The 27,795-nt window shown below is 42.8% G+C and overlaps 5 protein-coding genes and 1 long non-coding RNA gene across 17 annotated transcripts; 3 read left to right on the top strand and 3 right to left on the bottom strand.

Moving 5' to 3' along the window:
- Positions 1–844: 844 nt before the first annotated feature.
- Positions 845–4,931, bottom strand: igfbp7 (insulin-like growth factor binding protein 7). The gene is made up of 5 exons (XM_035649279.2): positions 3,972–4,931; positions 3,556–3,665; positions 2,668–2,775; positions 1,761–1,887; positions 845–1,393 (listed from the first exon to the last, which is right to left on the bottom strand). Exons 1-5 carry the CDS (start codon positions 4,759–4,761, stop codon positions 1,371–1,373), a joined length of 1,158 nt encoding a protein of 385 aa, XP_035505172.2. The 5' UTR covers positions 4,762–4,931; the 3' UTR covers positions 845–1,370.
- A 256-nt stretch (positions 4,932–5,187) lies between these two features.
- LOC118319140 (cytochrome c oxidase assembly protein COX18, mitochondrial) lies at positions 5,188–10,611 on the bottom strand. Of its 2 annotated transcripts, XM_035649277.2 has the most exons (8): positions 10,461–10,611; positions 8,894–9,302; positions 7,920–8,020; positions 7,331–7,351; positions 7,078–7,232; positions 6,893–7,008; positions 6,709–6,816; positions 5,188–5,441 (listed from the first exon to the last, which is right to left on the bottom strand). In XM_035649277.2, exons 2-8 carry the CDS (start codon positions 9,281–9,283, stop codon positions 5,274–5,276), a joined length of 1,059 nt encoding a protein of 352 aa, XP_035505170.1. In that variant the 5' UTR covers positions 9,284–9,302; positions 10,461–10,611; the 3' UTR covers positions 5,188–5,273. The 2 variants fall into 2 exon arrangements, with proteins under 2 accessions (XP_035505170.1, XP_035505171.1); XM_035649278.2 differs by lacking the exon at positions 7,331–7,351.
- selenot2 (selenoprotein T, 2) lies at positions 7,972–14,306 on the top strand. Of its 3 annotated transcripts, none has more exons than XM_035649281.2 (7): positions 7,972–8,110; positions 11,302–11,543; positions 12,085–12,195; positions 12,315–12,441; positions 12,529–12,616; positions 12,902–12,993; positions 13,887–14,306. In XM_035649281.2, exons 2-7 carry the CDS (start codon positions 11,338–11,340, stop codon positions 13,941–13,943), a joined length of 681 nt encoding a protein of 226 aa, XP_035505174.1. In that variant the 5' UTR covers positions 7,972–8,110; positions 11,302–11,337; the 3' UTR covers positions 13,944–14,306. The 3 variants fall into 3 exon arrangements, with proteins under 3 accessions (XP_035505174.1, XP_035505173.1, XP_035505175.1); XM_035649280.2 differs by lacking the exon at positions 7,972–8,110 and adding an exon at positions 10,208–10,481; XM_035649282.2 differs by lacking the exon at positions 7,972–8,110 and adding an exon at positions 10,217–10,481 and having other exon boundaries at positions 12,902–13,035.
- Positions 14,307–14,478: 172 nt separating this feature from the next.
- On the bottom strand, positions 14,479–17,187 carry LOC118319146. 2 transcript variants are annotated; one of them, XR_004795905.2, is made up of 4 exons: positions 17,055–17,187; positions 15,690–15,825; positions 15,357–15,472; positions 14,479–14,694 (listed from the first exon to the last, which is right to left on the bottom strand). It is a non-coding gene; the product is annotated as an uncharacterized LOC118319146 (long non-coding RNA). The 2 variants fall into 2 exon arrangements; XR_004795906.2 differs by having other exon boundaries at positions 15,690–15,876; positions 17,055–17,166.
- On the top strand, positions 16,750–21,605 carry rnf4 (ring finger protein 4). Of its 7 annotated transcripts, XM_035649288.2 has the most exons (9): positions 16,979–17,013; positions 17,157–17,230; positions 17,409–17,455; positions 19,339–19,513; positions 19,606–19,742; positions 20,095–20,107; positions 20,185–20,299; positions 21,114–21,165; positions 21,241–21,605. In XM_035649288.2, the coding sequence occupies exons 3-9, from the start codon at positions 17,444–17,446 to the stop codon at positions 21,388–21,390; spliced, it is 654 nt and encodes a 217-aa protein (XP_035505181.1). In that variant the 5' UTR covers positions 16,979–17,013; positions 17,157–17,230; positions 17,409–17,443; the 3' UTR covers positions 21,391–21,605. The 7 variants fall into 7 exon arrangements, with proteins under 7 accessions (XP_035505184.1, XP_035505183.1, XP_035505178.1 ...); XM_035649291.2 differs by lacking the exons at positions 16,979–17,013; positions 17,157–17,230 and adding an exon at positions 16,750–16,951 and having other exon boundaries at positions 20,185–20,211; XM_035649285.2 differs by lacking the exon at positions 17,157–17,230 and having other exon boundaries at positions 16,753–17,013.
- Positions 21,606–22,595: 990 nt separating this feature from the next.
- Positions 22,596–27,793, top strand: sqstm1 (sequestosome 1). Of its 2 annotated transcripts, none has more exons than XM_047334384.1 (8): positions 22,596–22,905; positions 25,923–26,018; positions 26,165–26,445; positions 26,635–26,758; positions 26,879–26,947; positions 27,062–27,162; positions 27,235–27,403; positions 27,481–27,793. In XM_047334384.1, the coding sequence occupies exons 1-8, from the start codon at positions 22,734–22,736 to the stop codon at positions 27,642–27,644; spliced, it is 1,176 nt and encodes a 391-aa protein (XP_047190340.1). In that variant the 5' UTR covers positions 22,596–22,733; the 3' UTR covers positions 27,645–27,793. The 2 variants fall into 2 exon arrangements, with proteins under 2 accessions (XP_047190340.1, XP_035505169.1); XM_035649276.2 differs by having other exon boundaries at positions 22,597–22,905; positions 26,632–26,758.
- Positions 27,794–27,795: the final 2 nt, after the last annotated feature.

The raw sequence follows: 27,795 nt of genomic DNA on the forward strand, positions 1-27,795 counted from the left end.
TTGTGTCACGTTTTGTTTCTGACTCTTCATTGGTTGAACACAACACGTCAACAGACAAGGTTTAATATAATAGTCAGATCCATCGTGTTCACGACAGAACTGAAATTTCAATGTGAATTTTTAGTTTTCTTTCAGTTCAACATGTTTGATGTCTCAGACTTTTTAATGTAGTGCAGCGTTATATGGAATATTGCACCAGTTCCTATCGCATCAAATATATATTCTCACAATTTAATCTTCATCCGTCTCGTATGATCACGATGAACGGATTCAGTGGAACACAAATGAAACAATTGGGTTTAACTAAAATATTACTTAAGAATTACTTCTACAGTGAATGATCAATAACTGATAATCGATCATTGAGTCATTAGAAATGTTATGATGTGAGTAATAGTGAGAGACAATATGATACAGCCAGTCTATAATGCAACAGTGTATAACGATGAGCTGAGTCTCGAGCTGGAACCCAGAGCGATGGTTGGTGAATTGGTGACCGACTGCCACAGAGGTGTTGTCATGGTTACCTGGCAATGGTGGTTCTGCCATCGGTGTCAGCTGTTTGATGATAGAGGCCGGCAGACTGACCAGTTCCATCTGGTCTGTCAGTGTGACCCAGGTAAACGTGGTGTGGTCCGATTAACCGGTTCTGACCAGTTCCATCTGTGTAATCTAAGTGTCTTACATCATCGTGTTTCAGACCGTGTCCACCAAGTGGGCTCGTGGTGGACAAGGCCAGATCCAGATTCCTAATTCCAGTTGTTTAGAAGTCATGTGGCTGCAATGGTTTTAAGAAGCTGAAAATATTGATTTTTGATCAGTTTCACAACTAAAAAAAAATACATTTTTACAGTGAAAGATTTGATTTTATTCAGAGAAAAACAAGAAAGTATTTTCAGTCTCCACAAAACAAACTGAAGCTCAGAGAACTGTCATAATATTGAACATGGCATTTATGATCAATAAAGTAAAATTTTCCCCATCTGAGAATGTCACATTAAATTAAACTGGTCGTTTGTATCAGAAATCATAAAACATCTCTGATTTTAAAGTGTCAGGTTTTTATTCTTACATGAAGCAGACAAGCTACATTTCCAGGAAACGCTGTTACTGCTGCTATGGGGACCTTGATATTTCCATAATAAAAGTCTGATTGAATTAGAGGGAAAACTAAAAATTAGAATTCAGACATCTTGTCTGTTGAAAGGAGGTGACTCATTAAACTAAACTACACTAAAAATGTTAAACTACAAACTAACTTAACTACAAAGGTTAACTGTTTAAAAGAAAAAAGAAAATTGATTTTACTTTCAGATGAAATCCCCTCAAAGTAAAAAAAAATTGATGTCGTCTTCGTTTTGATCAGCTGATCACAGTTCGTCTTCTTTTGTCACTGAAAGGAAATAACATCATCAGTCAGGGTTTTTGTGTGATTTTCAAATTATTACTTCCTGTGAATATACCTGTCAGATTAATATTAAAATGTTCAAAGTTTAACTAGAGTGACTTTCATGGACCGTCGATGTTTTCTAAATCAGGAATTAGAGATTGTTGATAAAGTTGGTTTCGGACTCAAAATGGGAGTCAGTGGGAGTAAGTGGAGATGCATCATCCATCTTTATTTCTGTCTCATGTTCAATCTTTGTTGACAGTTCATCTCATCTCTGCATCGTGTGTTTGTTTGTTTATTTGTTTATTTATGCTGTTGTCATGACCTTTCCTGACAGTAAGGTTACATTGTTTGATGATGATGTCTTTACCTGTCTTGACGATGATGTCATCGGCGGACTGGACCAGGTGAATGGTGCCAACAGCTGAGGCTTCACCTTTAGAGTTGGTGGCGTGACACTCATAGGATCCTTCTTCTGCTTTGGTCAGAGGAGAGATCTGAAATGAAAACACAACGGTTCATTGTGATTGGACCACCAGAGCTGGAGTAATGACATCACGTATGTGAGTAAATGATAACGTATGTTTATCTCTTAAAATATGTGTTGTGTATCTAAATTCTAACTTATGTTCTGCTCTGAAAACAACCGTGGGAAACACCTACACACTAGCCCACAACTAAAGGTACATTATTACAAGATGAAAATATGATATATAAAATATGATATATACAAACTATGCTGTTATTGTAATTGTGTGTTTGTGGTTGTTGTCAGGCATTGTTTGGTAAAGAAGCTATTATAATAATATGTATATAACATGAACATCATTATAATAATGTGTATAAGATGAACATATTATAATAATGTGTAAACAACATGCAGATATTATAATAATGTGTAGATATTATAATAATGTGTATACAACATGAACATATTATAATAATGTGTAGATATTATAATAATGTGTATACAACATGTACATATTATAATGTGGATAACATGTACATATCATAATAATGTGTATACAACATGTACATATCATAATAATGTGTATACAACATGTACATATCATAATAATGTGTATACAACATGTAGATATTATAATAATGTGTATACAACATGTAGATATTATAATAATGTGTATACAACATGTACATATTATAATAATGTGTATAACATGTACATATCATAATAATGTCTATACAACATGTACATATCATAATAATGTGTATACAACATGTATACCATATAAACTGTATATATGTTGTTTACTCACCAGAACCCAGCCGGTCACTTCATGTTTCTCTGGTCCTCCTCTGGTCTGAATCGCCAGATTGTCTCTGTCTCCAGGAAGAAGCTCCATCTTCTTCTTCCCACTGAGGACCTAAAGGAAGACACTCACCATTACCATCATCATCATGGAGGATGAAGGATGACATCACATAAATGTACAGTGTTATGCAGATGACATCAGTCCAGAACCAAAACCCCCAACACCGTTGCAAAGAGCCACAGGAAACTGACAGACTGTCTGAGACCTGGAGCTGCGTCACGTTCAGGTTTGACTTTGACAAACGTCCACGTGCACAAACTCGTCTCTTTGACAGAAACATTTTTCTTCCCTTGATTTTGTATCTGACAGATTCAGAAACAGGCTGCTACTCGTTTCCTCCTGGTCTCATCTTCACTTCTCTCACAACTGAACACACCTGAACACAACTGATCACACCTGATCACACCTGAACACAACTGATCACACATGATCACAACTGAACACACCTGAACACACCTGAACACAACTGAACACACCTGAACACAACTGATCACACATGATCACAACTGAACACACCTGAACACACCTGAACACAACTGATCACACATGATCACAACTGAACACACCTGAACACACCTGAACACAACTGATCACACCCAAACACAACTGAGAACACCCGAACACAACTGATCACACCTGAACACACCTGATGCTTGGTCATTTGATCAGAGTGATGGATATGATATCATCCTAGAAGTGCGGTTAGTAGCCACGCCCACTGGTGACATCAGGCCTGATTATGAAATGTTTTATTTAATATTTACTTACAAAACAAGCTGATACAAAGGTTCGATGTCCGACGACATTTCACACTTTGTAAATAAAACTCACCTTCTTCCAGGTGAGGACAGGTGTGGGCACACCCACCGCCTCACAGCTCAGGTACACCTGTGAGCCGCTCACATTGTAGACCTCACCTGGGGCAGTGACGATGACTGGAGCTGCAGACAGACAGAAAGGCAGGCAGACAGACAGAAAGGCAGGCAGACAGAGAGGCAGACAGACAGACAGACAGAGGAGACAGACAGGCAGACAGATGGACAGACAGACAGGCAGGCAGGAGCCTGTCAGTTAAATCATTTACATGAAGTCTGGTTCAGATGATCAGGATGAAACAGGAATCTGAAGCTCATGTCAGCTGATCATTGATCAGACACTTATCTCATCAATACAGCACATGTGATCATTTCCTGGTCAATCAGTCTCATCATATGACGTCACTCTCACCTGTATGACGTCACTCTCACCTGTGGCGCAACGGCCCTTGTTCTGGACGTTGATGGGTTCTTTTCCCTCGGTCTGGGCTGTCAGGCTGGCGCTCTTCAGCGCGCAGCCGCTCCTGTACGTCATCCCGTCGGTGCCGCAGACGTCATAGTTGCTCTTACAGGCGCACGTGCCCAGCTTGTTCTTCTTGTTCTCATCGCTTCTGACGCACTCGAGCCCGGAGCCGCAGCGGCGCGTTGCCGCGCGACGTCCGCCGCAAAGCGCTCCTTCCGCGGCGGCGCACACCGAGCAGCAGCCGCAGGAGTCCAGCAGAGAACCGGCGGGACATCCCTCCGCCGGGAGGGGGGCGCACTGGTCCGGGGCACACGGTCCGCAGCCAGGACCCGCCGAGACCCGGACAGAGTGGACCGGAAGGATCGAGAGGTTCGAGAGGACCGGAACCAGACACAGAAAGAGGATGAAAGACTTCATTGTGGTCTGATGGAGATCTCTGATCTGGACTCTGACCTGGACTCTGACCTGGACTCTGTAGCAGTCTGAGATCTGATCTGGACTCTGACCTGGACTCTGACCTGGACTCTGATCTGGACTCTGATCTGGAATCTGTAGCAGTCTGAGATCTGATCTGGACTCTGACCTGGACTCTGTAGCAGTCTGAGATCTGATCTGGACTCTGACCTGGTCTCTGATCTGGACTCTGATCTGGAATCTGTAGCAGTCTGAGATCTGATCTGGACTCTGACCTGGACTCTGATCTGGACTCTGATCTGGACTCTGTAGCAGTCTGAGATCTGATCTGCAGACAGTGAACATGTAGAGTTGATGACTCCGCCTCAGACCTTGGATCAGTCAGAGAGGAGGAGCTGGAGGAGGATAGACTACTTCAATCCTCTAGTCCACGACAGTCATATACAGTCCCCTACAATCCAGTATAGACCACTACAATCCTCTTCAGTCCACTACAGTCATGTTACAATCCTCTAAAGTCCACTAAAAAGTGAAACTGAAAATATTTGTCATTTTTCGTCAGATTCTAAACTCAAACGCTTCTGAGACTAACAGTTTTCAGGCTGTTGATCGTCTGTGAGAAAATGATAAACAGGAAATGTTTCTGGGACAAAGGTCAGGTTGATTCTTGATTCTGTTATTGTTCAAACAACAGAACAGGATGTTACAGATGTTTATGTTAACAAACTGATGACATCACAGATCAATGAATCAATGAAACACATGCCAATGTTTTGAATCACATTTGAAGTTTTATTTATTTACATCACGGTCTCTTCTCATTGGTCGGAGCAGTAAGAGTACTAGTACTCAGGTACTCAGGGTATTCGTCTGGAGTATTTGGAGACGAGTGCAGACAGCAGGTCTCTGTACGGAGAGTCAGAGTGAGGAGGGAGTTTGAGGAGTTTGAGGATCGTAGGAGAACGAAGGACGAGGTTGTGACTGAATCCCAACAGACTGGAGGTGAACCAGTACAGAGCCATGGACTGTGGGGGGACAAGAAGAAAACTAAAGTCTTAATTCACTACCCCAGTGAATTAGTTCTGATGAAAACAGAGAAGTGAGGAATGTGAACATGTCTCAAAGCTGCAGGCGGACGAAACGTGTCTGTATGTGTTTAATCTGAAGGAATGTGAACGGATCTCAACACGAACTCTGGAGACACTGAGACCTGAAGGTCGTCCACTAACTGAAGGTCGGCGGTTCGATCCCAGCTTCCCCTAGTTGGCATGCCGACCTCTGACAGCTCTTCAGTGTGTGTGTTTGTGTGTGAATGTGTGACTGTAACTTTGAGTCAATAACACTCAAAAAGATCTTTATCTATATTTTTACTTTTACAACGGTTCAGCGATCAATAATGTTACTGTAGGACATAAGAAATTAATAATCCAAACCCCCCAGACATAGACGTGATGGACTGACGGACGGACATTGACAGATGAGAACTGACAGACGGACACTGACAGACGGACACTGACAGATGAGAACTGACAGACGGACACTGACAGACGGACACTGACAGATGAGAACTGACAGACGGACACTGACAGACGAACACTGACAGACGGACACTGACAGACGGACAGTAATAGACGGACACTGACAGACGGACACTGACAGATGGACAGTAATAGACGGACACTGACAGACGGACAGTAATAGACGGACACTGACAGAAGGACACTGACAGATGAGAACTGACAGACAGACACTGACAGACGGACACTGACAGACGGACACTGACAGACGGAGATTGACAGACGGACACTGACAGACGGACACAGACAGACAGTAACAAACGGACAGTAAAAGACAGACAGTAACAGACGGACAGTAAAAGACGGACAGTAACAGACGGACATAACAGACGGACACTGACAGATGGACAGTTACAGACGTACACTGACAGACAAACAGTAACAGACGGACAGTAAAAGACGGACAGTAACAGACGGACAATAACAGACGGACACTGAAAGATGGACAGTAACAGACGGACAGTAAAAGACGGACAGTAACAGACGGACACTGACAGACAGACAGTAAAAGACAGACACTGACAGACAAACAGTAACAGACGGAGAGTTACAGGCGGACAGAAACAGACGGTCACTGACAGACGGACAGTAACAGACGGACAGTAACAAACCGACACTGACAGAGGGACAGTAACAGACAGACACTGACAGACAGACAGTAACAGACAGACACTGACAGACGGAGAGTAAAAGACGGACAGGGTTGTGTACTCACAGACGGGACAGTAGCTGCGATGGGGATCATCAGGACGGAGAACCCTCTGATGCAGTTCAACAGCAGCTTCTGGAAGCGAGTGGGACGGAGTCTCTGGAGAGAAAACACCTGAAGAAGAAGAAGACAGGAAGTTGGATGAACAACATCATAGGTTATGTGATCACACACCTGCTGACACACTGACCTCTACGATGAGCAGGTTGGTGAGTCCCAGACAGACCGGCAGGATCCAAGTTGAGTCAGGTGAGCTGAGGTCAGGGAACCACAGAGCGCCCCCTGCTGAGAGTCCACACTGCAGCGCTGCACAAACGATACACAGGTCTAAGTCCTGGAACAGGACTGATCCAGACTCTGGTCCTCACTTCTTACCAGACTGATCCAGGCTCAGGTTCCGGAGGGCCAGAGAGAGGCTGATCCACAGGGGCAGCTGAACCCAGACCAGCAGACTGGCTTTGAAGGGGTGACAGTTGTCTCTGATGTAGAGCTGAGACACGAGGCGACGCAGGTTCTTCTGGAACTGGAACCTGAACAAAAGAACAAGAGACAGAGCATCAGAGAACAAGAGAGAAAATCAGAGAACATCAGAGAACAAGAGAGAACATCAGAGAACAGTAGCGAATACCATAAAACATCAGAGAACATCCTGGAACATCAGAGAAGAAGAGAGAACATCAGAGATCAAGAGAGAAAACCAGAGAACATTAGAGAACATCAGAGAACAATAGATAATATCATAGAACATCATAGAACATCAGAGAACAAGAGAGAATATCAAAGAACATCAGAGAAGAGAGAACATCAGAGAACAAGAGAGAATATAAGAGATCAAAAGAGAACATCAGAGATCAATAGAGAACATCGGAAAACACCAGAGATCAAGAGACAACAGTAGAGAACATCAGAGATCAAGAGAGAACTTCAGAGAACATCAGAGAACATCATAGATCACAAGAGAACATCAGAGAACAAGAGAGAGCATCAGAGATCAAGAGAAAACATCAAAGATCAAGAGAAAACATCATAGATCATGAGAGAACATCAGAGAACAAGAGAGAACATTAGAGAACAAGAGAGAACATTAGAGATCAAGAGAGAACATCAGAAATCGAGAGAGAACATCAGAGATCGAGAGAGAACATCAGAGATCGAGAGAAAACATCAGAGAACATCGGAGAACAAGGGAACTGTCCGGCTGTTAGTTTGTTTGTTACCGGCTCTGTTTGTCCGTCCAGCCTCTCTCTCTCGCTCGGACTGAAACTTCGTATCCAAGCCTCTTCGCCAGCTCAGAGATCTCCACCTGCAGCGCCTCCACCTGCACATCACCTGTAGGTTACTATGGATACCATGATGGAGGGGCGTGATGTGACCCTGAGGATTGATCACACCTGTGACTGAGGAACAGGTGAGTGGGAGGAGTTTCAGCAGAGAGCTCCGCCCACAGTCAACCACTTGAGATGTCACTGAAACTGGAGGAAACTTTCATAAACTCAAACGTGTTTTAACGATGAAGCTGAAAGGTTAGAAATCAATACAATAATCAAACTAATCAATAGTTCATGACTGAAACCAAACTGAGCAGAAACATGAAGACATACACCAGTGTGAAAGGAACGACCTCAAATGACACAAACCATCTTAACATGTTGTGAACATGTTTAAATGGTAATGTGTTGTTAACATGTGTTGTAACCTGTTGTTAACATGTTGGTAATGTGTTGTTTAACATGTTGTGTTGGTAAAGTGTTGTTACCATGTTTTATTGGTAAAGTGTTGTAAACATGTTTTAATGGTAACGTGTTGTCAACATGTTTTAATGGTAACGTGTTGTTAACAACTTTAAATGGTAAAGTGTTGTAAACATGTTGTGTTGGTAACGTGTTGTTAACATATTTTAATGGTAACGTGTTGTTAACATGTTTTAATGGTTACGTGTTGTTAACATGTTGTGTTGGTAACGTGTTGTTAACATGTTGTCTTGGTAACGTGTTGTAAACATTTTGTGTTGCTAATGTGTTGTTAACAAGTTGTGTTGGTAACGTGTCGTTAACATGTTTTAATGGTAACGTGTCGTACACATGTTTTAAAGGTAACGGTTAGGTTAAAATGTTTTAAAGGTCATGTGTCATTAGCATGTTTTAAAGGTAACGTGTTGTTAACATGTTGTGATGTATCAGCCCCCCCTGACCTTGGAGATGATGACCAGCTGGTAGGCGGCAAGCGGCAGAGTGATGAGCGTCCTGACTGACAATGTCACCGCGATGATACTCAGCCACCACGGCAACCCGCACACCTGCTGCACGCTCACCAGGAAATGCTCACACAGGTGAACCGGAGCGGAGTCCGCCAGTCCGCTGTACCAGCCAGACGAACCGGTAACAAAACCTCCTGAATCAGCTGGTACATCGCCACCACTGACACCTGACGCAGTCCTGACAGGTGGGAGGAGTCCAGCAGAGGCAGGTGTAGACCAGGTGAGACCAGGTGCAGGTGACTTCCTGTGGATCACAGCAGAACAGACTCCTCGAACAGGAAGCTGCAGGAGGCGAGACCTCACCAACCCCCCAATACTCAACATGGTGACCCCCGCCAAAGTCCTGAAACACAAAGAGAAACAGGATTAAAGATGTCTCCCCATCACAGACCATAGCAGACCATCCCAAACCCACACAGATCATTACAGACCATTACAGACCATAACAGACCCTCACAGACCCACACAGACCATCCCAAACCCACACAGATCATTACAGATCATTACAGACCATCACAGACCATCCCAAACCCACACAGACCATCACAGACCATCACAGACCATCCCAAACCCACACAGATCATTACAGATCATCACAGACCATCACAGACCATTACAGACCCTCACAGACCCACACAGATCATTACAGATCATTACAGACCATTACAGACCATTACAGACCATCCCAAACCCACACAGACCATCACAGACCATTACAGACCATCCCAAACCCACACAGATCATTACAGATCATTACAGATCATCACAGACCATTACAGACCATCCCAAACCCACACAGACCATCACAGACCATTACAGACCATCACAGACCATCAAAGACCATCAAAGACCATCCCAAACCCACACAGATCATTACAGATCATCACAGACCATCACAGACCATTACAGACCCTCACAGACCCACACAGATCATTACAGATCATTACAGACCATCCCAAACCCACACAGACCATTACAGACCATCCCAAACCCACACAGACCATCACATACCATCACAGACCATCAAAGACCATCCCAAACCCACACAGATCATTACAGATCATCACAGACCATCACAGACCATTACAGACCCTCACAGATCATTACAGACCATTACAGACCATCCCAAACCCACACAGACTATCACAGACCATTACAGACCATTACAGACCATCCCAAACCCACACAGACCATCACAGACCATTACAGATCCTCACATATGTCCTCACAAGGAGACATGGTGAGGAAAAGAGACGAAAGTGAGGAAAAGAGACGAAGTGAGGAAAGGAAATGTTCCAGGACAGGAGAGTTTTTAGACTGAATGATCAACCGGATGTTCTGTGAATGACGTAGCAGTTAAACTCTGATGACGACAACATAAACATGTTACGCACATGTAAACAGAACGTCATCTCTGACCGCGCAGAACAAACCAACTGAGCACAAACGGAACCAAAACCACTGACGATCATTCCACCGGCGTAAATGACGATGAACGCACCTTTGTGACGTCAGATATCAGGTGATCTGTTCCCGGTTTAAGAAGAAGAAAACATCTGTGTTTTATTTTCTATTTCACCTTCATCCCTCCATTCGCCGGCAACTCAGCGTCACACACATATGACGTCATACTGTTTACAGCCGCGTGTCGGGTAAATGTGACGTCACAAATAGATGTTTCAGAATAAAAGTCTAAACCAAAAAAATATATTATGACAAAATTTTAGTCAGAAGCTACTAAAATCAAACCGGAAAAAAGACACCCATACTTTCACAATCAAACATGAAACACGAATTTTAACATGAAGATATAATTTCATTAAATTATTACTGTCACCAGTTGATGTTGTTTTGATTGAGAAAACTAGAAACAATAACATATTCCAGATTAAAAGAATAGTAAATTAGGTTTATCTAAATAGCAAGACACATGGAGGTTCCTCCATCTTGTGTCTTGCTTCTTTATCCATGGTTGATATTTTCTACGTACAGCTGATTGAGTATAGGAGCGATTTGAACTCCCAAACACAAAAATCCAGATGAAGCAAAACTCAGCTTCAGCGCTTCTACGATGCCCAGTGGCACTTTGTCTGATTTGTCAAAATGTACTTTGTATCCAGATTTTAGGCCAACGTCTGTGATACACTCAATCAAGGCTGGTAAAGATTTACTGAGCTCCGTCATCGTCAATAACATCTTATGTTGTTTTTAATACCTGAATATTTGAATTTTGCCTAATAGCTTCTGCTAAAGGCTCGATGGCCAAAGCAAATAAGAGGGGATGACGGAGCTGTTCCCCTTTTTAATTTAATTTATATCTCTATTTGTCTTTTATTGCGAAGTCTCAATCTGTAGCTTCCCGCTGACAGACAGCAGACATGGCGGAGTACAGCCAGGTGGGCCTGCTGGCGGCTCTGCTGCTCTTCACGGCTCTCACGGTCCGGGACATCTACCTCTGTAGATCGAGCCCGCAGCGCGGACACCCTCCGGCCGACAGCCCCGGCCTCTCCCCACCGGTCACAGAGCCCGGGAAACCCGCCAAACCCTCCCTGTACACCGGGCCGGTGCTCCGGTTCCAGTATTGGTGAGTTCGTTAGCATGGGGGCTATTGGCTAACAGGCTACCAGTCGGCTAGCTAACAGGCTACCTGCTAGCATAACGTCTTACAGGCTCAGCTAACAGACAGTTAGCTAACAGGCTACCTGCTAGCATAACGTCTTACAGGCTCATCTAACAGACAGTTAGCTAACAGGCTACCTGCTAGCATAACGTTTTACAGGCTCATCTAACAGACAGTTAGCTAACAGGCTACCTGCTAGCATAACGTCTTACAGGCTCATCTAACAGACAGTTAGCTAACAGGCTACCTGCTAGCATAACGTCTAACAGGCTCATCTAACAGACATTTAGCTAACAGGCTACCTGCTAGCATAACGTCTTACAGGCTCATCTAACAGACAGTTAGCTAACAGGGTACCTAACAGGTCGTCAGCTGAGGAGGCGGCCCAGGACACACTCACACCGTTCACCTGTTCACACCTGAACTCCGAGCTGAACACTAGTGATAACATCACCTGAGACACCTGTCCTGTACATTTTCTTCTCCTGTCCTGTATGCTTTTCAGTATCTCCTGAGGTTACAGTAAAGTCTTTCAGGAGTACTCTCACACCATCAGCAGACTGTACCCCGATGTCCGCATCGAGGGAGGAAACTACCCCCCAACCCCCTTCAACAGGTAGGTGTGTGTGTGTGTGTGTGAGTGTGAGTGAGTGAGAGAGAGTGAGTGTGTGTGTGTGTGTGTGTGTGTGAAGCAGACATTTTACAACAGTACATCTCCCCCTCCCTCCCCCACAGGTGTGTCGGTAACCTGGTCTCTTACCTGAAGCTCCTCTCCATCCTCCTGATCGTCAGCGGTCAGAATCCCTTCCTCCTCCTCGCTCTCCAGACTCCTAGAGTCTGGACCTGGAGTCAGGACAACAAGGTACTTGTTACCACCGTTACCATGGCAACCGATGCTGCACTTGGTTACCATGGGGACTGCTCTTAAATCTCATGACTATTTGTTCAGATCTTCTCCTGTCTCATGGCCTTCTTCCTCTGCAATATGATGGAGACTCACTTCCTGTCGACTGGAGCCTTCGAGGTCATTCTGAATGGTGAGTTGATTGGTCCAAAATATCATGACATCACTCTTAACTGTGAGTCTGATTGAAGGAAGATAAGGAGGAGGTGGAGTTTGATCCCATTAATGCAGATTAATCTCAAGGGATTTAGAAGGTGTAACTCTGAATATGATCCTGTCTCTGATTGTGACTTCCTGGTGTAACGCTGAATATGGTCCTGTCTCCTATTGTAACTTCCTGGTGTAACATTGAATATGGTCCTGTCTCCTATTGTAACTTCCTGGTGTAACGCTGAATATGGTCCCCTCTGTCTGTCAGATGTCCCAGTCTGGTCAAAGCTGCAGTCAGGTTATGTCCCGAACATCCAGGAGATTTGTCAGATCCTCGACAACCACTTGAAGATGAACCAGGTGGATCACATGACTTTCTCATCCACTTAGATCTGCACACAGGTAAATACACACACATACACACAATCAGGTACTGGATTACAGGTGTATCCGTCAGTCATGTGATCTGGAGAACAATGGTTTCTTCTCATTTGTGCTGGGCTGCATAAATAATGGAATAAGAGTACATTGACATTGCTTTTAGCAATGAAAAGTGCTCTATAAATGAAATTTATTATTATTATTATTATTATTATTATTATTATTATAAGAGTGGCTACCTGGTTACCACGGTGATCTACATGGTTACCAAGGTGATCTACCTGGTTACCATGGTCAGGCTGTTTCTGCTGCTGAAGCATAGGAGAGAAGTTAATGTGTGACGTCATCAATCACACCGAACTGTTGATTGATCACCATGATTAATATTGATCAGTGTTTGGATCATAGTTCTTACAAAACACATAGTATCTATTGATGGTCAGTTACAGAATCAAATGAAGCTCTAATATTAATGAGTCTTTGATTTTATTTAGTGGACACGTGTTTACACATGTTCACTGTACTGTATCATGACATCACACCTCACCGCACCTTCCCTCTAACTGTACATGTTGATTTTTAAATCGTTTTATTAGTTTGAGACACTTGTTGGACTCAGAGGCTCGTGTTTTATTATTTATATTTACTTTTCATTATTGATTATTTCTTTTACTATATTTGTCCTTTTACAATCGTAGTATAACTTATTTTGTGTTGTTCCTAATTTCATTTGTTTTAATTTTTTGAATATCTTATCTTTCATTGTTTTCTTTTCAATGATTGGTCATTTTGATGCATTAGTCTTCAATTCACTTTTAACATTATGTAACTTTGGATAGATATCAATAAAGTTTGATTCTCTCGCTCCTCAGCCGTGCTGCATTCAGTCGTTCCGGCCCAATGGGAAGTTCTGCCAGTGGCGTTCATGAAGGTCCGGCCCTAAAGCAGACTCTGCAGGGCTTGGCCGGATGTCCCCCGCCACAAATCGAACACTCCCTCTGCACCTGGTCACAGCTCAGCACTACAGTACCCACAATGCACCTGTCAGCAGGTGGAGTCTCCTGTGTTCACAGACAGGCTGAGGTCCAGGTTTATCTTATTTATTGAGTTTGATGTTGGATTCTTTATAAAACTGCGCAACCACAATTAGCTTCATGCTAACTAGCCTCTGTCTGAACAGGAAGTACCAGACAGGAAACAGAAAGGCTCAGTCTCGTGTCTGTGCTAGTTCTTTTTAATGTCGTCATTTTTGTTCAATCTGAAAAATGTGTGAAATAAAAATATGAAGTCCAGTTTCTGATTCTGATTTCAGATAACGCATTGATTTGAATATAATTTTATCATCGATGTCTTTGTTGACTTTAATCTTCAATCCTGTGAATCTTCAGAGTAAATAATTAATAAACAGAAAAGTGAAGCATCAGCTTGATGATAGATGAAATAAAGACTGAAGATGGAAACTGGTGAGTATTATTGATTTAATAAATTTAAATATTGATCAGTGAAAACAGACTGATCAAGAACGATCAGTAATGATCAATCAGCAACCTTCATGTTTTCAATGTTATGCAAAGTAAACACCTGTGTCAGGTCACCTGTCTCCTGACGGTCGTCTTCAGGGGACAGGTGACCTGTCTTCTTCGGGACAGGTGAACTGACGGTCCTCAGGAGACGGATGACCTGTCGGATGTCAGGAGACAGATTCAATTCAATTTTATTTGTGTAGCGCCATATCACAACATACATTATCTCAAGGCACTTTACATAGTGAGGTCAATATTACAATATTACAGGGAAAACCCCAAAAAATCCCACAATGAGCAAAGCACTTGGCGACGGTGGAGAGAAAAAACTCCCTTTAAACAGGAAGAAATCTCTGACAGAACCAGACTCAGTTGTGGGCGGAGCATCTCTCTTCACCGGTTGGGGTGAAGAGAGGAGAGGTGGGAGGAGAGAGAGGGGGAAGAGAGGAGAGAGGGTGGGAGAGAGAGAGAGCCAGAGGACAGTTGTACAACCGCCGCTTTAGTCTCTACCAGGCTGATACTTATGATTACAAAACATAATTATAAGTATCAGTCGGTCATCCTCGGGACAGATGAACTGAGAGTCCTCAGGAGTCAGCCATTAGTTACCATGATTTTAAGTTCTCACTTCTCAAGGTCAACAGACTTTGTTTTTATAAATATAAAAATGTAATCTTTGGCTTTCCATAATAAAACAGTTGCTGCATCTCCTCGGACAAAAACATTCTTTTCTGGACATGAATGAATATTTATTATAACATTTTGATGTTTTCACTATCATCCTTGTATTCTGAAATATTTCAGTCCACTGGTTCTCACCTGAGGTTTTCTGCTGCAGGTGCTCACCTGGGTTGCTGCCATGGAAACAGGACATGTTGTTGAGGTTTATCTGGGAGTCGTTGGGAGTTTATTTCCTGTTTCCTGTTCAGTTCAGTCTGAAGACAGAATTTAAGGTCCTAATTATAAAAACAGAATTTTACTGCTAAAAATGTTGTGGTTAAAACATTTGAAGCAAAAGAAACATGCCTGAAGTTAAAGGATTTTAACTGATGAATAAAACTGTGAAAACAAGAGAAGATCTGAGACCTGGAAAGTTTGAGGTTTAAAACGTGTATAATTTTGAAAAGTTGAGTCGACTCATCTAAACTTCACCTATGCTTGTCCACAGACTCAGACTGGGGTAAGACAGGAGCTGTCACCCATCTGAGGAGCTCCGTCTCTGGGTAAACTGTCATCACAATCTCCAGCTGAGAAAACGTCACAGTCAAACAGAGGCACACTGGGACACCTGAGGGTTCATAGAGTCACGTGATCAGGAAGTGAAGGATCACTGGAACACCTGAGGGTTCATAGAGGCACGTGATCAGGAAGTGAAGGATCACTGGGACACCTGAGGGTTCATAGAGTCACGTGATCAGGAAGTGAAGGATCACTGGGACACCTGGGGTGAGGTTGAATTGTCAAATTCAATTAGGAAGTTTCCTAAATGTTGACGTGACCCTGAAGGATTTGATCAGTACCATGATAATGTTCAGATTATCTAAGTGCTTAGGAAAGGAGCGTCAATGCTTCCTTTCCTATCTCCTTTAGCAGAGGACACACTGGAGCTTCCTTTGTGAGGGTAAGGAGATAAAGACCCACAATTCATTGCGGCAGCGATATTAAATGTGACGCCACATGCACGGACGTAAACTATTAAATCTGAAGTAGAAGTATAATGACAAAATGAAGAAGAAGAGTATGAATATCACCCAGATGTCAGTTACTGTTTCATATGAATCATAAAACACTGAAACATGCTGATGGAGCCGCTGAGGTTTTTGTAGTTCATCTTCAGAAATGTGTCCTTTCACCACGACAGACGCATCAACAACATCCACCATCACATCACGACGTTGTTTAGTCTCAGTGGAGTCGGATTCTCTTTTCATAAGTCCTATGAATCCTTTTTGACACCTTTGACCTCATGATGTTTTCCACTGAGGTCAAGGAACAGTAGAGAGGAAGGACATTTCGACCCCACCCCACATGTACTTTGTGTGTGTGTGTGTGTGTTGGGGGGTCACATCCAAGTTAATATAATTTTCCTCATTAACACTCAAACACTTAAATGATTATATTAATGTATTTATTAAAACGTGAATGAACTGAGCAGCTGCATACTCTGACTTGTACTTCACGCTGAGAGGCTGCAGGGGGCGCCGACAAGTATAATCTATCACCTACTTCCGTCAGAGAAGAAGATGCTCCGGAAGCAGTGCCGGTAGCAGCTAACGCTAGCATCAACTGATTGGCGGGAATTAATCGGTTTGGAGTTCGTTGTTCTCTATTTCTGACATTTCGAGCAAAACCCTTGAAAACTGACGCGGAACTGCAGCCACCTGTTACCCGTGAACAGCCCGGAGCTAAGCGAGGTGAGGCTAACAAGCTAACCGCTAGCTACCTGTTACCCGTGAACAGCCCGGAGCTAAGGGAGGTGAGGCTAACAAGCTAACTACTAATGGAGTTGTGTCAAACCTCTTGATACTTTACGTCGTCAATCAGAGTTGTCGTCTAACGAACCCGACGATGAAACAGTCTCACAGCGAATCTCTTTCAATGGCGGTGATGTTTTCACAGCACCTACTTTATCCGCTTCCAGCTAACAAGCTAGTTGAAGCTAACCAGCGCTAAGGCCAGAGCAACGAGGACAGGTTTGATTTAAACATCAGTGTTAGCCTCAGGCTAACTGGTGCTAAATGTCTGATCAACTCTTAACCTATAATCAATTACAATATTTGAAGTGGCAGTTTGATCAGTTAAAATTATTTTATTTGTGACGATTATTTATTATTTGACGATTGTGATTAACTGTCTGTTTCCTGTCCTCAGCCCTCGAGTCCTCTGGCCTCCGTGTCTCCGATGATATGAGCAGCTCTGTAAGTTTTCTTAATAAAGCTTCTAAGCTTGATCAATTATCAAATCTGTTCATTTCATTACAGTGCAAAGAAACCGAATAAATTCAGAACATGAATAACAATCAGCTGATAAATCAACCCATTGATTAAGCAATTCTGATAATATATCTGTTTGAAGTGATATGAATGAAGGAGATATCTGAATATATTTTTAATCTTCAAAACAATGATCAGTTAGGATCAATAAAGTACATCTATCTATATATCTGTCTGTTAATCAATAACATAAATCTGCAGATGAATCAATAATTTAAGAGTCAACAAAAATCCCATAATGATGCTAACATAAATGAAAGATTTGTGTAATTGCGACTTCCTGACATTAAATAAAATTCTGAAGCAGCGGCGACAACAATTTGTGAAAAATGAAAATAGCGGAAAGTCTAAGATGAAATGAACCTTTATGATTCATCGACTGTGAGAGGAACAAGCTGTCAGTTCTGTGTTCCTCTCAAGTAACCATGGTAACTAACGAAGTCATCTTCATTAGTAATCACAGATCTGGTCTGAGGTCAGATGTATAGTTTCTAATTATTTACAGCTTAGTTTTTTTTTTTCTACAAGTTACTTAAATTACAGATGGGCCAGAAATCACTTTGATTTATGTATTGATTATTGAATCAATGTGCACTTTTATGTATTGAACAGAACAGAAACCCTAGCCTAGGCCTGTCACGATAACCACTTTTTGTTGCACGATATATTGTCCCCGAAGTTATTGCGATGAACAATGTTATCAGCCTGTAATACTGAATCATGTGAGGTTGGTCGTTGGTGCAAGTCCTGATGATTTGTGTCGCTGCTGAAAGAATTGTTATCCAGAGTTAGACTTGTGTTTAGGCCAGAACAGATCATACGACCAGAACAGATGCGAGGACAGAAGCAGCGAGGCTTGCTGGAGTGTTGTTGACATTCATTCTTATGTCAACAAACACAATGGCTGTTAATGAGGTCAATAAGAATTATTAAGTTCATATTCATGTATCGTACGATAAGTCGATAATGTATATCTTGCAGGCCTACCTGAGCCTTGAAGTTTTAAATGAGGAACCGTTTCAGAGTTGTCCAATCACCAGTAACATGCACAATACAGTGTGCTTGTGTTACACAGGTACATAGTCCCGTCACGATGGCTACTTTTTGTGAGACAATAAGGCCATAATTATGCCATAAACAATATATTTATTATTTATTTACTTAAAGGGTCTATTTTAGCAATAACTGTTATGTATTGTGTACGCTGCTGGTCCTGGTTCATTTCATTCCCTGATGTCTTAATATGTTTGAATGACAATAAATCACTGAAACTGTTAAAGTACAGTCAGACTTTTGACTGCTCACCGCGGTGTTTCACTCTGTTGGTCGGCGTTAGCATGCTAAGTGCTAGCTCCCATTAATCTTCATGGTCTGAAAGATCTACCGAGAAGTCTGGAAAAAGTCTTACATTTTGTAATGGGAAAATTTGTAGCAACCCAAGTCGAGTTAATTTATATGTAGCACATTTCATACGGCGTAGACTCAATGTGCTTTAAAGCTAAAGCAAAAGATCATACATGACAAAAACAAATAATAAAAGGGTATTATATGAAAACAAAGCATTAAACAGGTATTTCAATAAGGCAATAAAATAATAAAGTTTAAAATTGACACCTCCCTAAAAGCTTGTGAAAAAGTGTTTTTAGTTTGCTCCTAAAAGAAGAGACAGTTACAGCACAAGGTGTTCATTGCACTACTGTGTTTAAATTAGGATTATGCTACTTTTTAGGGGGGGTGGCGTTCCCCAGGTTACATGTTCTGGTGGATGAACCCCTCCCACTTCTGTGATGTCATCTGTTTGTCCTCAGGCTCAGAGGAAGAGGAGGACCACAGGAAGCCCTCTTGGTTCCAGACCCTGCACCAAGACCAGCAGAGCGGCTAACGGCAGGAGGACTAACACTAACAGAGCAACGAAGAGGACAGCTGATGGGGACCCTGCCCCCCCCCAAGAGACCATCGATGTGATGGACAACACTGAAGGCTGTCAGTCCAGTTCAGAACTCTACTGTTATTGAATAGTTTACCATGAAAGAATAAGTGATGGATATGTCTTAATCAATAATTGATGTGTTCAGATGTGGAGGAGGTGGTGGATCTGACCTGTGAAGGATCAGAAGCTGCCGTGGTCGACCTCACAAGCAACGACTCCGTTCTGGTAACATCAGTCAATCAGCCATTCAACAAGTCAATCAGTCAGTCAACAAGTCAATCAGTAGGTTAACAAGTCAATCAGTCAGTCAACAAGTCATTCAAGTCAATCAGTCAGTCAACAAGTCATCACTCAGTCAACAAGTCATCACTCAGTCAACAAGTCAATCAGTCAGTCAGTTAACATGTCAGTCAGTCAGTCAACAAGTCAATCAGTCAGTCAACAAGTCAGTCAATCAGTCAGTTACCAATACCGTCAGTCAGTCAGTCAACAAGTCAATCAGTCTGCAATACTTCAGTCAGTCAACAAGTCAGTCAGTCAGTCAACGAGTCCTTCCTTTCCTTAGAGTTTTAGTCACTGTGTTGATCTACAACCTGATTTTTCTTCTCTTGTTTCTGTTGCTCCTATGATCCAGCTGGTGGACGAAGGTAAAATCTATTTTACTCAGACTTTACAAACGACATGTGGTTCTAAAGTTTGATTAAAGAACCTTGTCCTCCATCAGGTCCTCAGAACAGGAGAGTCCCCACAGGTGAGAGTTACATCGTCAGCAGTGACGAGGACGAGGACACCCCTCATGTCCTTAGTGCTGGCACAGTGTCCTCTGAACACACCTCCAGGTATTAGACTTATCTATCAGGACATTATTTTAGTATCAGGCCCAGGTGATAGATGGATCCCTGCTGACAGCGGAGTCCACGTTCAACAGTAGAGTCATCATAGTGTAAACTAACTAATATTAGAATCTGTTAGTTAGATCACACTCTACTGACTACTGTTAGTTTGCTAATAACTGACAATACTGTTAGTTTACACTTTACTGACTCTACTTTAAGTTTACACTCTACTGAGATTCTACTGTTAGTTTGCACTCTACTGACTACTGTTAGTTTGCACTCTACTGACTCTACTGTTAAGTTTGCTAATAAGTGACAATACAGTTAGTTTGAATTCTACTGACTCTACTGTTGGTTTACACTTTACTGACTCTACTGATAGTTTACACTCTACTGACTCTACTGATAGTTTACACTCTACTGACTCTACTGATAGTTTACACTCTACTGACTACTGTAAGTGTACACTACTGACTACTGTAAATTTACACTCTACTGTAAGTTAGTTGACTTGTTGATTGACTAACTGACAGTATTGGTAACAGTCAGTACAGTGTAAAGTAGCAGTTGAATCTCAGTACAGTATAGAGTAACAGTAGGGTGTAAACAAACAATGTTGAGTAACAGTAAAGTGTGAAGTAACAATAGAGTGTAAAGTAACAGTGTAAAAGTAACAGTAGAGTGTAGAGTTACAGTGTGAAGTAACAGTAATGTGCAAAGTAACAGTGTAAAGTAAATTAACAGTGTTAAGTAAATTAACAGTGTAAAGTAACTGTAAAGTAACAGTGAAAAGTAACAGTCTCTTGCCGTGTTTCAGGTCGACTCCCGGGACAATCAGCTGTCCCGTCTGTCTGGATTCGTACTCTGAGGTGAGACTAACACACATGTTACAGTCCTGTACAGCAGGAAGTATCCTGAGCTCTGATTGGTTCTTTCCTCCACAGATTGTTGACAGCGGCCGATTGGTTGTTTCCACTAAATGTGGTCATGTGTTCTGCAGTCAGTGTTTGAGAGATGCTCTGACATCATCGCACACATGTCCGACCTGCAGGAAGAGACTCACCCACCGCCAGTACCACCCCCTCTACATCTGACATCACTCTGACATCATCAGTGACACCAGATGTCATTTGCTGCTAAAAGTTTTTTATTTAAAGTTGTTTTGTATTGGAAACATAACGCCTACAGTCAGAAGTTATTGATGATTGATATGTTTCATTTTCAGTTGAGTGTTATCATCTCTGATCATCTTAAATGTTCATTCCTTCATGTGTAAAAGTAGAAATAAATTCCAATGATTCTGTGGAAACACTGTGTTTTCAAGTTTTGATTCTAGTTCAATGGTTGTCAGAAGAACCAATCAGAGACCAGGACACTCGCACAGGTAACAGGATGGTTTCTACTGTAACAGTAGAAATCCAGAGAACATGTCAGTGATTAAAAATGTATTTTCTTGATCTGTGGTCCAGCTCTCGATCACTACACATGTTGAGAAATCATCTTGTGACTCTTGACTCATTTCAGACTCAGGTCACAAGATTGATGACTCACAGTCACCTGACACAAACTCAGCTGCTGAGTGATGTCATGATGTAACACATGAACAACTTCTGAAACAAAACTGTTTCTGTCCAAAAATAAAAGTAAAAAGCTCATGACGCTGAGTCACAGTTTGAACAGATGAAATAAGTGAACACGACAAAATATCAGTTAAGTTAAACTTAATATTCACTGAGAAAATATCTGAACAGCTACTTTAATAAGTGCTGGAGATGTTAAGAACATTTTAATCAAAGTGAGATTTGTTGCGTTTTAACGATGAAGTCATCAGTTCATGAAATGGTAAGATAGAAAAAATCTTTGACTTATGTTAATAATTTGTCAATGAAAACCAAGTTTAACAGATTAATCAACTGTTGCAGCTCTAAACGTTCACAGGTCGATAACAAACTGTTCAATTATAAGTCGTTTTTATTTTTGGGAGAAATGATATTGTCTGTGACGTAAACCACCAACAGACTGAATTTGCTGTTTCCTCCTTTTCTTCACGTCTTGTAAAATATAGAAACTTTGTTTTCAGTAGTTTGTTGAACTGATGGTTTCATTAATATGTGTTTTATTAAAGTCTGACATGCAAAGTTTAATGTGAACTTTATACAGGTTCAGTGTGATTGGTCTGCTGAGTGCTGACTCTGGGAAAGTCCCTCATTGGAAAGTGCTGAGTCACTCCCTCGTCTCTTATTGGTTGTCTGGGCGGGGCTCCGTGAGCTGACCAATGAGAGGCTGCGTTAATATTCCCGTTTCCAAATGACTGTGATGTTTGTCAAGGAAGTAAACAAAGTGAGGATTTAACACTGCGTCACAAAGTTCGTCTGAGTCTGTCAAAGTGAGTGTTAGTGTCGCGACTGTGGTCCGACTGTCCGTGTTCAGAGTCGTGATGTCGGTGGTGACGGTGAAGGCCTACCTGCTGGGGAAGGACGAGGCGGTGCGAGAGATCCGCAGGTTCACGGTGGATCACGACGTTTCCTCCAGCTTCGAATACCTGAACCGAAAGACGGCGGCGACGTTCAGCAACCTGAGGAGCGACATGTTCCACATGTTCTACAGAGGTGAGACATGTTCTAATGAGGTGAGACGTGTTCTACAGAAGTGAGACATGTTCTACAGAGGTGAGACATGTTCTACAGAGGTGAGACATGTTCCACATGTTCAAATGAGGTGAGACGTGTTCTACAGAGGTGAGACATGTTCTACAGAGGTGAGACATGTTCTAATGAGGTGAGACGTGTTCTACAGAAGTGAGACATGTTCTACAGAGGTGAGACATGTTCCACATGTTCAAATGAGGTGAGACGTGTTCTACAGAGGTGAGACATGTTCTACAGAAGTGAGACATGTTCTACATGTTTTACAGAGGTGAGACATGTTCCACATGTTCTAATGAGGTGAGACGTGTTCTACAGAAGTGAGACATGTTCTACATGTTTTACAGAGGTGAGACATGTTCCACATGTTCTAATGAGGTGAGACATGTTCTACAGAGGTGAGACCTGTTCCACATGTTCTAATGAGGTGAGACATGTTCTACATGTTCTACAGAGGTGAGACCTGTTCTACAGAGGTGAGACATGTTCCACATGTTCTACAGAGGTGAGACATGTTCCACATGTTCTACAGAGGTGAGACATGTTCTACAGAGGTGAGACATGTTCCACATGTTCTACAGAGGTGAGACATGTTCCACATGTTCTAATTAGGTGAGACATGTTCTACAGAGGTGAGACATGTTCTACAGAAGTGAGACATATTCTACATGTTTTACAGAGGTGAGACATGTTCCACATGTTCTAATGAGGTGAGACATGTTCCACATGTTTTACAGAGGTGAGACATGTTCTACAGAGGTGAGACATGTTCTACATGTTCTACAGAAGTGAGACATGTTCTACATGTTCTACAGAGGTGAGACATGCTCTACAGAGGTGAGACATGTTCCACATGTTCTAATGAGGTGAGACATGTTCTACAGAGGTGAGACATGTTCTACAGAAGTGAGACATGTTCTACATGTTTTACAGAGGTGAGACATGTTCCACATGTTCTAATGAGGTGAGACATGTTCCACATGTTTCACAGAGGTGAGACATGTTTTACATGTTCTACAGAAGTGAGACATGTTCTACAGAGGTGAGACATGTTCTACAGAGGTGAGACATGTTCCACATGTTCTAATGAGGTGAGACGTGTGCTACAGAGGTGAGACATGTTCTACAGAAGTGAGACATGTTCTACATGTTTTACAGAGGTGAGACATGTTCCACATGTTCTAATGAGGTGAGACATGTTCTACATGTTTTACAGAGGTGAGACATGTTCCACATGTTTTACAGAAGTGAGACATGTTCTACATGTTTTACAGAGGTGAGACATGTTCCACATGTTCTAATGAGGTGAGACATGTTCTACATGTTTTACAGAGGTGAGACATGTTCCACATGTTCTAATGAGGTGAGACATGTTCTACATGTTCTACAGAGGTGAGACCTGTTCCACATGTTCTAATGAGGTGAGACATGTTCTACAGAGGTTAGACATGTTCCACATGTTCTACAGAGGTGAGACATGTTCCACATGTTCTACAGAGGTGAGACATGTTCCACATGTTCTAATGAGGTGAGACATGTTCTACAGAGGTGAGACATGTTCTACAGAAGTGAGACATATTCTACATGTTTTACAGAGGTGAGACATGTTCCACATGTTCTAATGAGGTGAGACATGTTCTACATGTTTTACAGAGGTGAGACATGTTCCACATGTTCTAATGAGGTGAGACATGTTCTACATGTTCTACAGAGGTGAGACCTGTTCCACATGTTCTAATGAGGTGAGACATGTTCTACAGAGGTGAGACATGTTCCACATGTTCTACAGAGGTGAGACATGTTCTATGGAGGTGAGACATGTTCCACATGTTCTACAGAGGTGAGACATGTTCCACATGTTCTAATGAGGTGAGACATGTTCTACAGAGGTGAGACATGTTCTACAGAAGTGAGACATATTCTACATGTTTTACAGAGGTGAGACATGTTCCACATGTTCTAATGAGGTGAGACATGTTCCACATGTTTTACAGAGGTGAGACATGTTCTACAGAGGTGAGACATGTTCTACATGTTCTACAGAAGTGAGACATGTTCTACATGTTCTACAGAGGTGAGACATGTTCTACAGAGGTGAGACATGTTCCACATGTTCTAATGAGGTGAGACATGTTCTACATGTTTCACAGAGGTGAGACATGTTCTACAGAGGTGAGACATGTTCTACATGTTCTACAGAAGTGAGACATGTTCTACAGAAGTGAGACATGTTCTACAGAAGTGAGACATGTTCTACATGTTTTACAGAGGTGAGACATGTTCCACATGTTCTAATGAGGTGAGACATGTTCCACATGTTTCACAGAGGTGAGACATGTTCTACAGAGGTGAGACATGTTCTACATGTTCTACAGAAGTGAGACATGTTCTACAGAGGTGAGACATGTTCTACAGAGGTGAGACATGTTCCACATGTTCTAATGAGGTGAGACGTGTGCTACAGAGGTGAGACATGTTCTACAGAAGTGAGACATGTTCTACATGTTTTACAGAGGTGAGACATGTTCCACATGTTCTAATGAGGTGAGACATGTTCTACATGTTTTACAGAGGTGAGACATGTTCCACATGTTCTAATGAGGTGAGACATGTTCTACATGTTCTACAGAGGTGAGACCTGTTCCACATGTTCTAATGAGGTGAGACATGTTCTACAGAGGTGAGACATGTTCTACAGAGGTGAGACATGTTCCACATGTTCTACAGAGGTGAGACATGTTCTACCGAGGTGAGACATGTTCTACAGAAGTGAGACATGTTCTACAGAGGTGAGACATATTCCCTAATGTTCTACAGAGGTGAGACATGTTCTACAGAGGTGAGACATGTTCCACATGTTCTACAGAGGTGAGATGTTCTACAGAGGTGTGTATATATGTGTGTATAACATGTATACATGTATGTATTTGTTGTATGTATACAACCTCTGTCACTTCTGCTGATGATGATGAACATTTCAGATGAAGATGGAGACCTGGTGGCGTTTTCCTCTGATGATGAACTGATGATGGGTCTGACCTGTTTGAAGGACGACACCTTCCGCCTCTTCATCAAAGGTACACACACACTAACACACACACACAAACACACACACTAACACACACAAACACACACTTAGACATGCACACACATAATCTTTTATAATCATAATCATAATTAATACGAGTTCAATATTAATATGTTTCTGATTGAACTCTTTCAGAGAAGAAGGAGCACCGTCGAGACTTCCCTCTCCACGCCTTCCCCCCCTTCACCTTTGCCCCCCCTCCTCCTCCTCCTCCTGGAGCTCCTCATGCCCCGCCCCTTCGCCTGGCCCCACCCCCCGCGCTGCACCCTAACATCACGTGCGATGGCTGCGACGGTCCCGTGGTGGGAACTCGCTTCAAGTGTTCCGTTTGTCCAAACTACGACTTGTGCTCCGGCTGCCAGGCTCGAGGGACGCACACCGAGCACGCCCTGCTGCCCATGTGGCACCCGCTGCAGGTGAGGTGCATCATGGGAAGAAACTGTCACAGTCTGTCAATTCATAATTATTATGTTTATTTGTAAACTCAGCCTGATCCAGACCATGTAGACCTGATCAACCTGATCCAGACTATGTAGACCTGATCCACACCATATAGACCTGTTCCACCTGATCCAGATTCCTGTTCCTTCTCTGTCTCTCAGCAGTGGTTTCCTCGGGGGAAGTGGATGAAGAGGATGAGACACTGCATGGGGAATCGGAAACAGGACCAGGGTCAGAACCAGGACCAGGGTCAGAACGAGGCTGCATCCGGACCTGCAGCTGACTGTGGTCAGTGTTGTGATCTGATTGTCCTGTATTATTATCAATATTTACATCAACTATAACCAATAACTATCTGATCTGATCATTGTAATGACATTAACACTGACCTCCGCCCTGTGTCTGCAGCCTCTCAGGACAATGTGGACTTCCTGAAGAACATCGGAGAAGGTGTGGCAGCCATGTTGAGTCCACTGGGTGAGTGATATCACTGTTCAAGCTTCAGATGAAGCTTTCTGATTGGCTGTCACTCAAGAATGGGATCTGTTCTCCAGTGACTGCCTCAAACAGGAAGTGATGTCATGTCTGCAGGTATCGACGTGGATATCGATGTGGAGCATGACGGTCAGAGGTCAAAGGTCAACACTTCATGTCAGAGTCTGGGGGACGACGTGGAGATGGGGGGATCAAAGGTCAGTTCTGCAGTCCAGGTCTGGTCCAGGTACAGGTCTGGTCCAGGTCTGAACTGATTGTGTTGTCTTCAGGGGAGTAGTGATGAGGAGTGGACTCACCTGAGCTCCAGAGAGGTCGACCCTTCCACCGGAGAACTGCAGTCCCTCCAGCCCGAGGACCAGGACCAGGACCCCTCTACAGAGGGACAGCCGGGTCCAACGGGTCTGAGGGAGGCAGCTCTTTACCCCCACCTGCCTCAAGGTAAGACCACATTCTGCACTGGTTAGTGAACCCTTATGATGCCCCTGGCGACCACTGACTTCTGACCCTTGACCCAGAGGCCGACCCCCGCCTGGTGGAGTCTCTGTCCCTCATGTTGTCCATGGGCTTCACGGACGAGGGCGGCTGGTTGACTCGACTCCTTCAGGCCAAAACCTTCGACATCGGAGCCGCGCTCGACGCTATCCAGTATGCCAAGAAGCCCCGCCCACACCAGCCCTGATGACATCATCACTTATACTCTACCAGTGACATCATCACCTGATTTTCATTGATTATCATTGTTGTTGATCAATACATTTAACTCATTGATTATTGTTTTATTCATTAGTAACATGTTTGTTTAATCTAAACAATAAAAACTGAACTGAAGC

This window comes from Scophthalmus maximus, chromosome 9, assembly GCF_022379125.1.
Source record: "Scophthalmus maximus strain ysfricsl-2021 chromosome 9, ASM2237912v1, whole genome shotgun sequence".
NCBI classification, from domain to species: Eukaryota; Metazoa; Chordata; class Actinopteri; order Pleuronectiformes; family Scophthalmidae; genus Scophthalmus; species Scophthalmus maximus.

What these genes read in the sequence shown, in the direction of transcription:
- igfbp7 (XM_035649279.2), bottom strand. Translation starts at nt 4,761, where the DNA reads ATGTTCACTGTCTGCAGATCAGATCTCAGACTGCTACAGAGTCCAGAT. An exon ending in CAAGGGCCGTTGCGCCACAG is followed by an intron (nt 3,666 to 3,971) that starts GTGAGAGTGACG and finishes GTCTGTCTGCAG; the next exon opens with CTCCAGTCATCGTCACTGCC. An exon ending in AAGTGACCGGCTGGGTTCTG is followed by an intron (nt 1,888 to 2,667) that starts GTGAGTAAACAA and finishes TTTTCATTTCAG; the next exon opens with ATCTCTCCTCTGACCAAAGC.
- rnf4 (XM_035649285.2), top strand. An exon ending in TCCTCTGAACACACCTCCAG is followed by an intron (nt 20,300 to 21,113) that starts GTATTAGACTTA and finishes GCCGTGTTTCAG; the next exon opens with GTCGACTCCCGGGACAATCA. An exon ending in GTCTGGATTCGTACTCTGAG is followed by an intron (nt 21,166 to 21,240) that starts GTGAGACTAACA and finishes TTTCCTCCACAG; the next exon opens with ATTGTTGACAGCGGCCGATT.
- sqstm1 (XM_035649276.2), top strand. Translation starts at nt 22,734, where the DNA reads ATGTCGGTGGTGACGGTGAAGGCCTACCTGCTGGGGAAGGACGAGGCG. An exon ending in CTTCCGCCTCTTCATCAAAG is followed by an intron (nt 26,019 to 26,164) that starts GTACACACACAC and finishes GAACTCTTTCAG; the next exon opens with AGAAGAAGGAGCACCGTCGA. An exon ending in CCATGTGGCACCCGCTGCAG is followed by an intron (nt 26,446 to 26,631) that starts GTGAGGTGCATC and finishes TCTGTCTCTCAG; the next exon opens with CAGTGGTTTCCTCGGGGGAA.
- LOC118319140 (XM_035649277.2), bottom strand. Translation starts at nt 9,283, where the DNA reads ATGTTGAGTATTGGGGGGTTGGTGAGGTCTCGCCTCCTGCAGCTTCCT. An exon ending in TGGACGGACAAACAGAGCCG is followed by an intron (nt 7,352 to 7,919) that starts GTAACAAACAAA and finishes CTGATGTTCCAG; the next exon opens with GATGTTCTCTGATGTTTTAT. An exon ending in CCTGAGCCTGGATCAGTCTG is followed by an intron (nt 7,009 to 7,077) that starts GTAAGAAGTGAG and finishes TCGTTTGTGCAG; the next exon opens with CGCTGCAGTGTGGACTCTCA.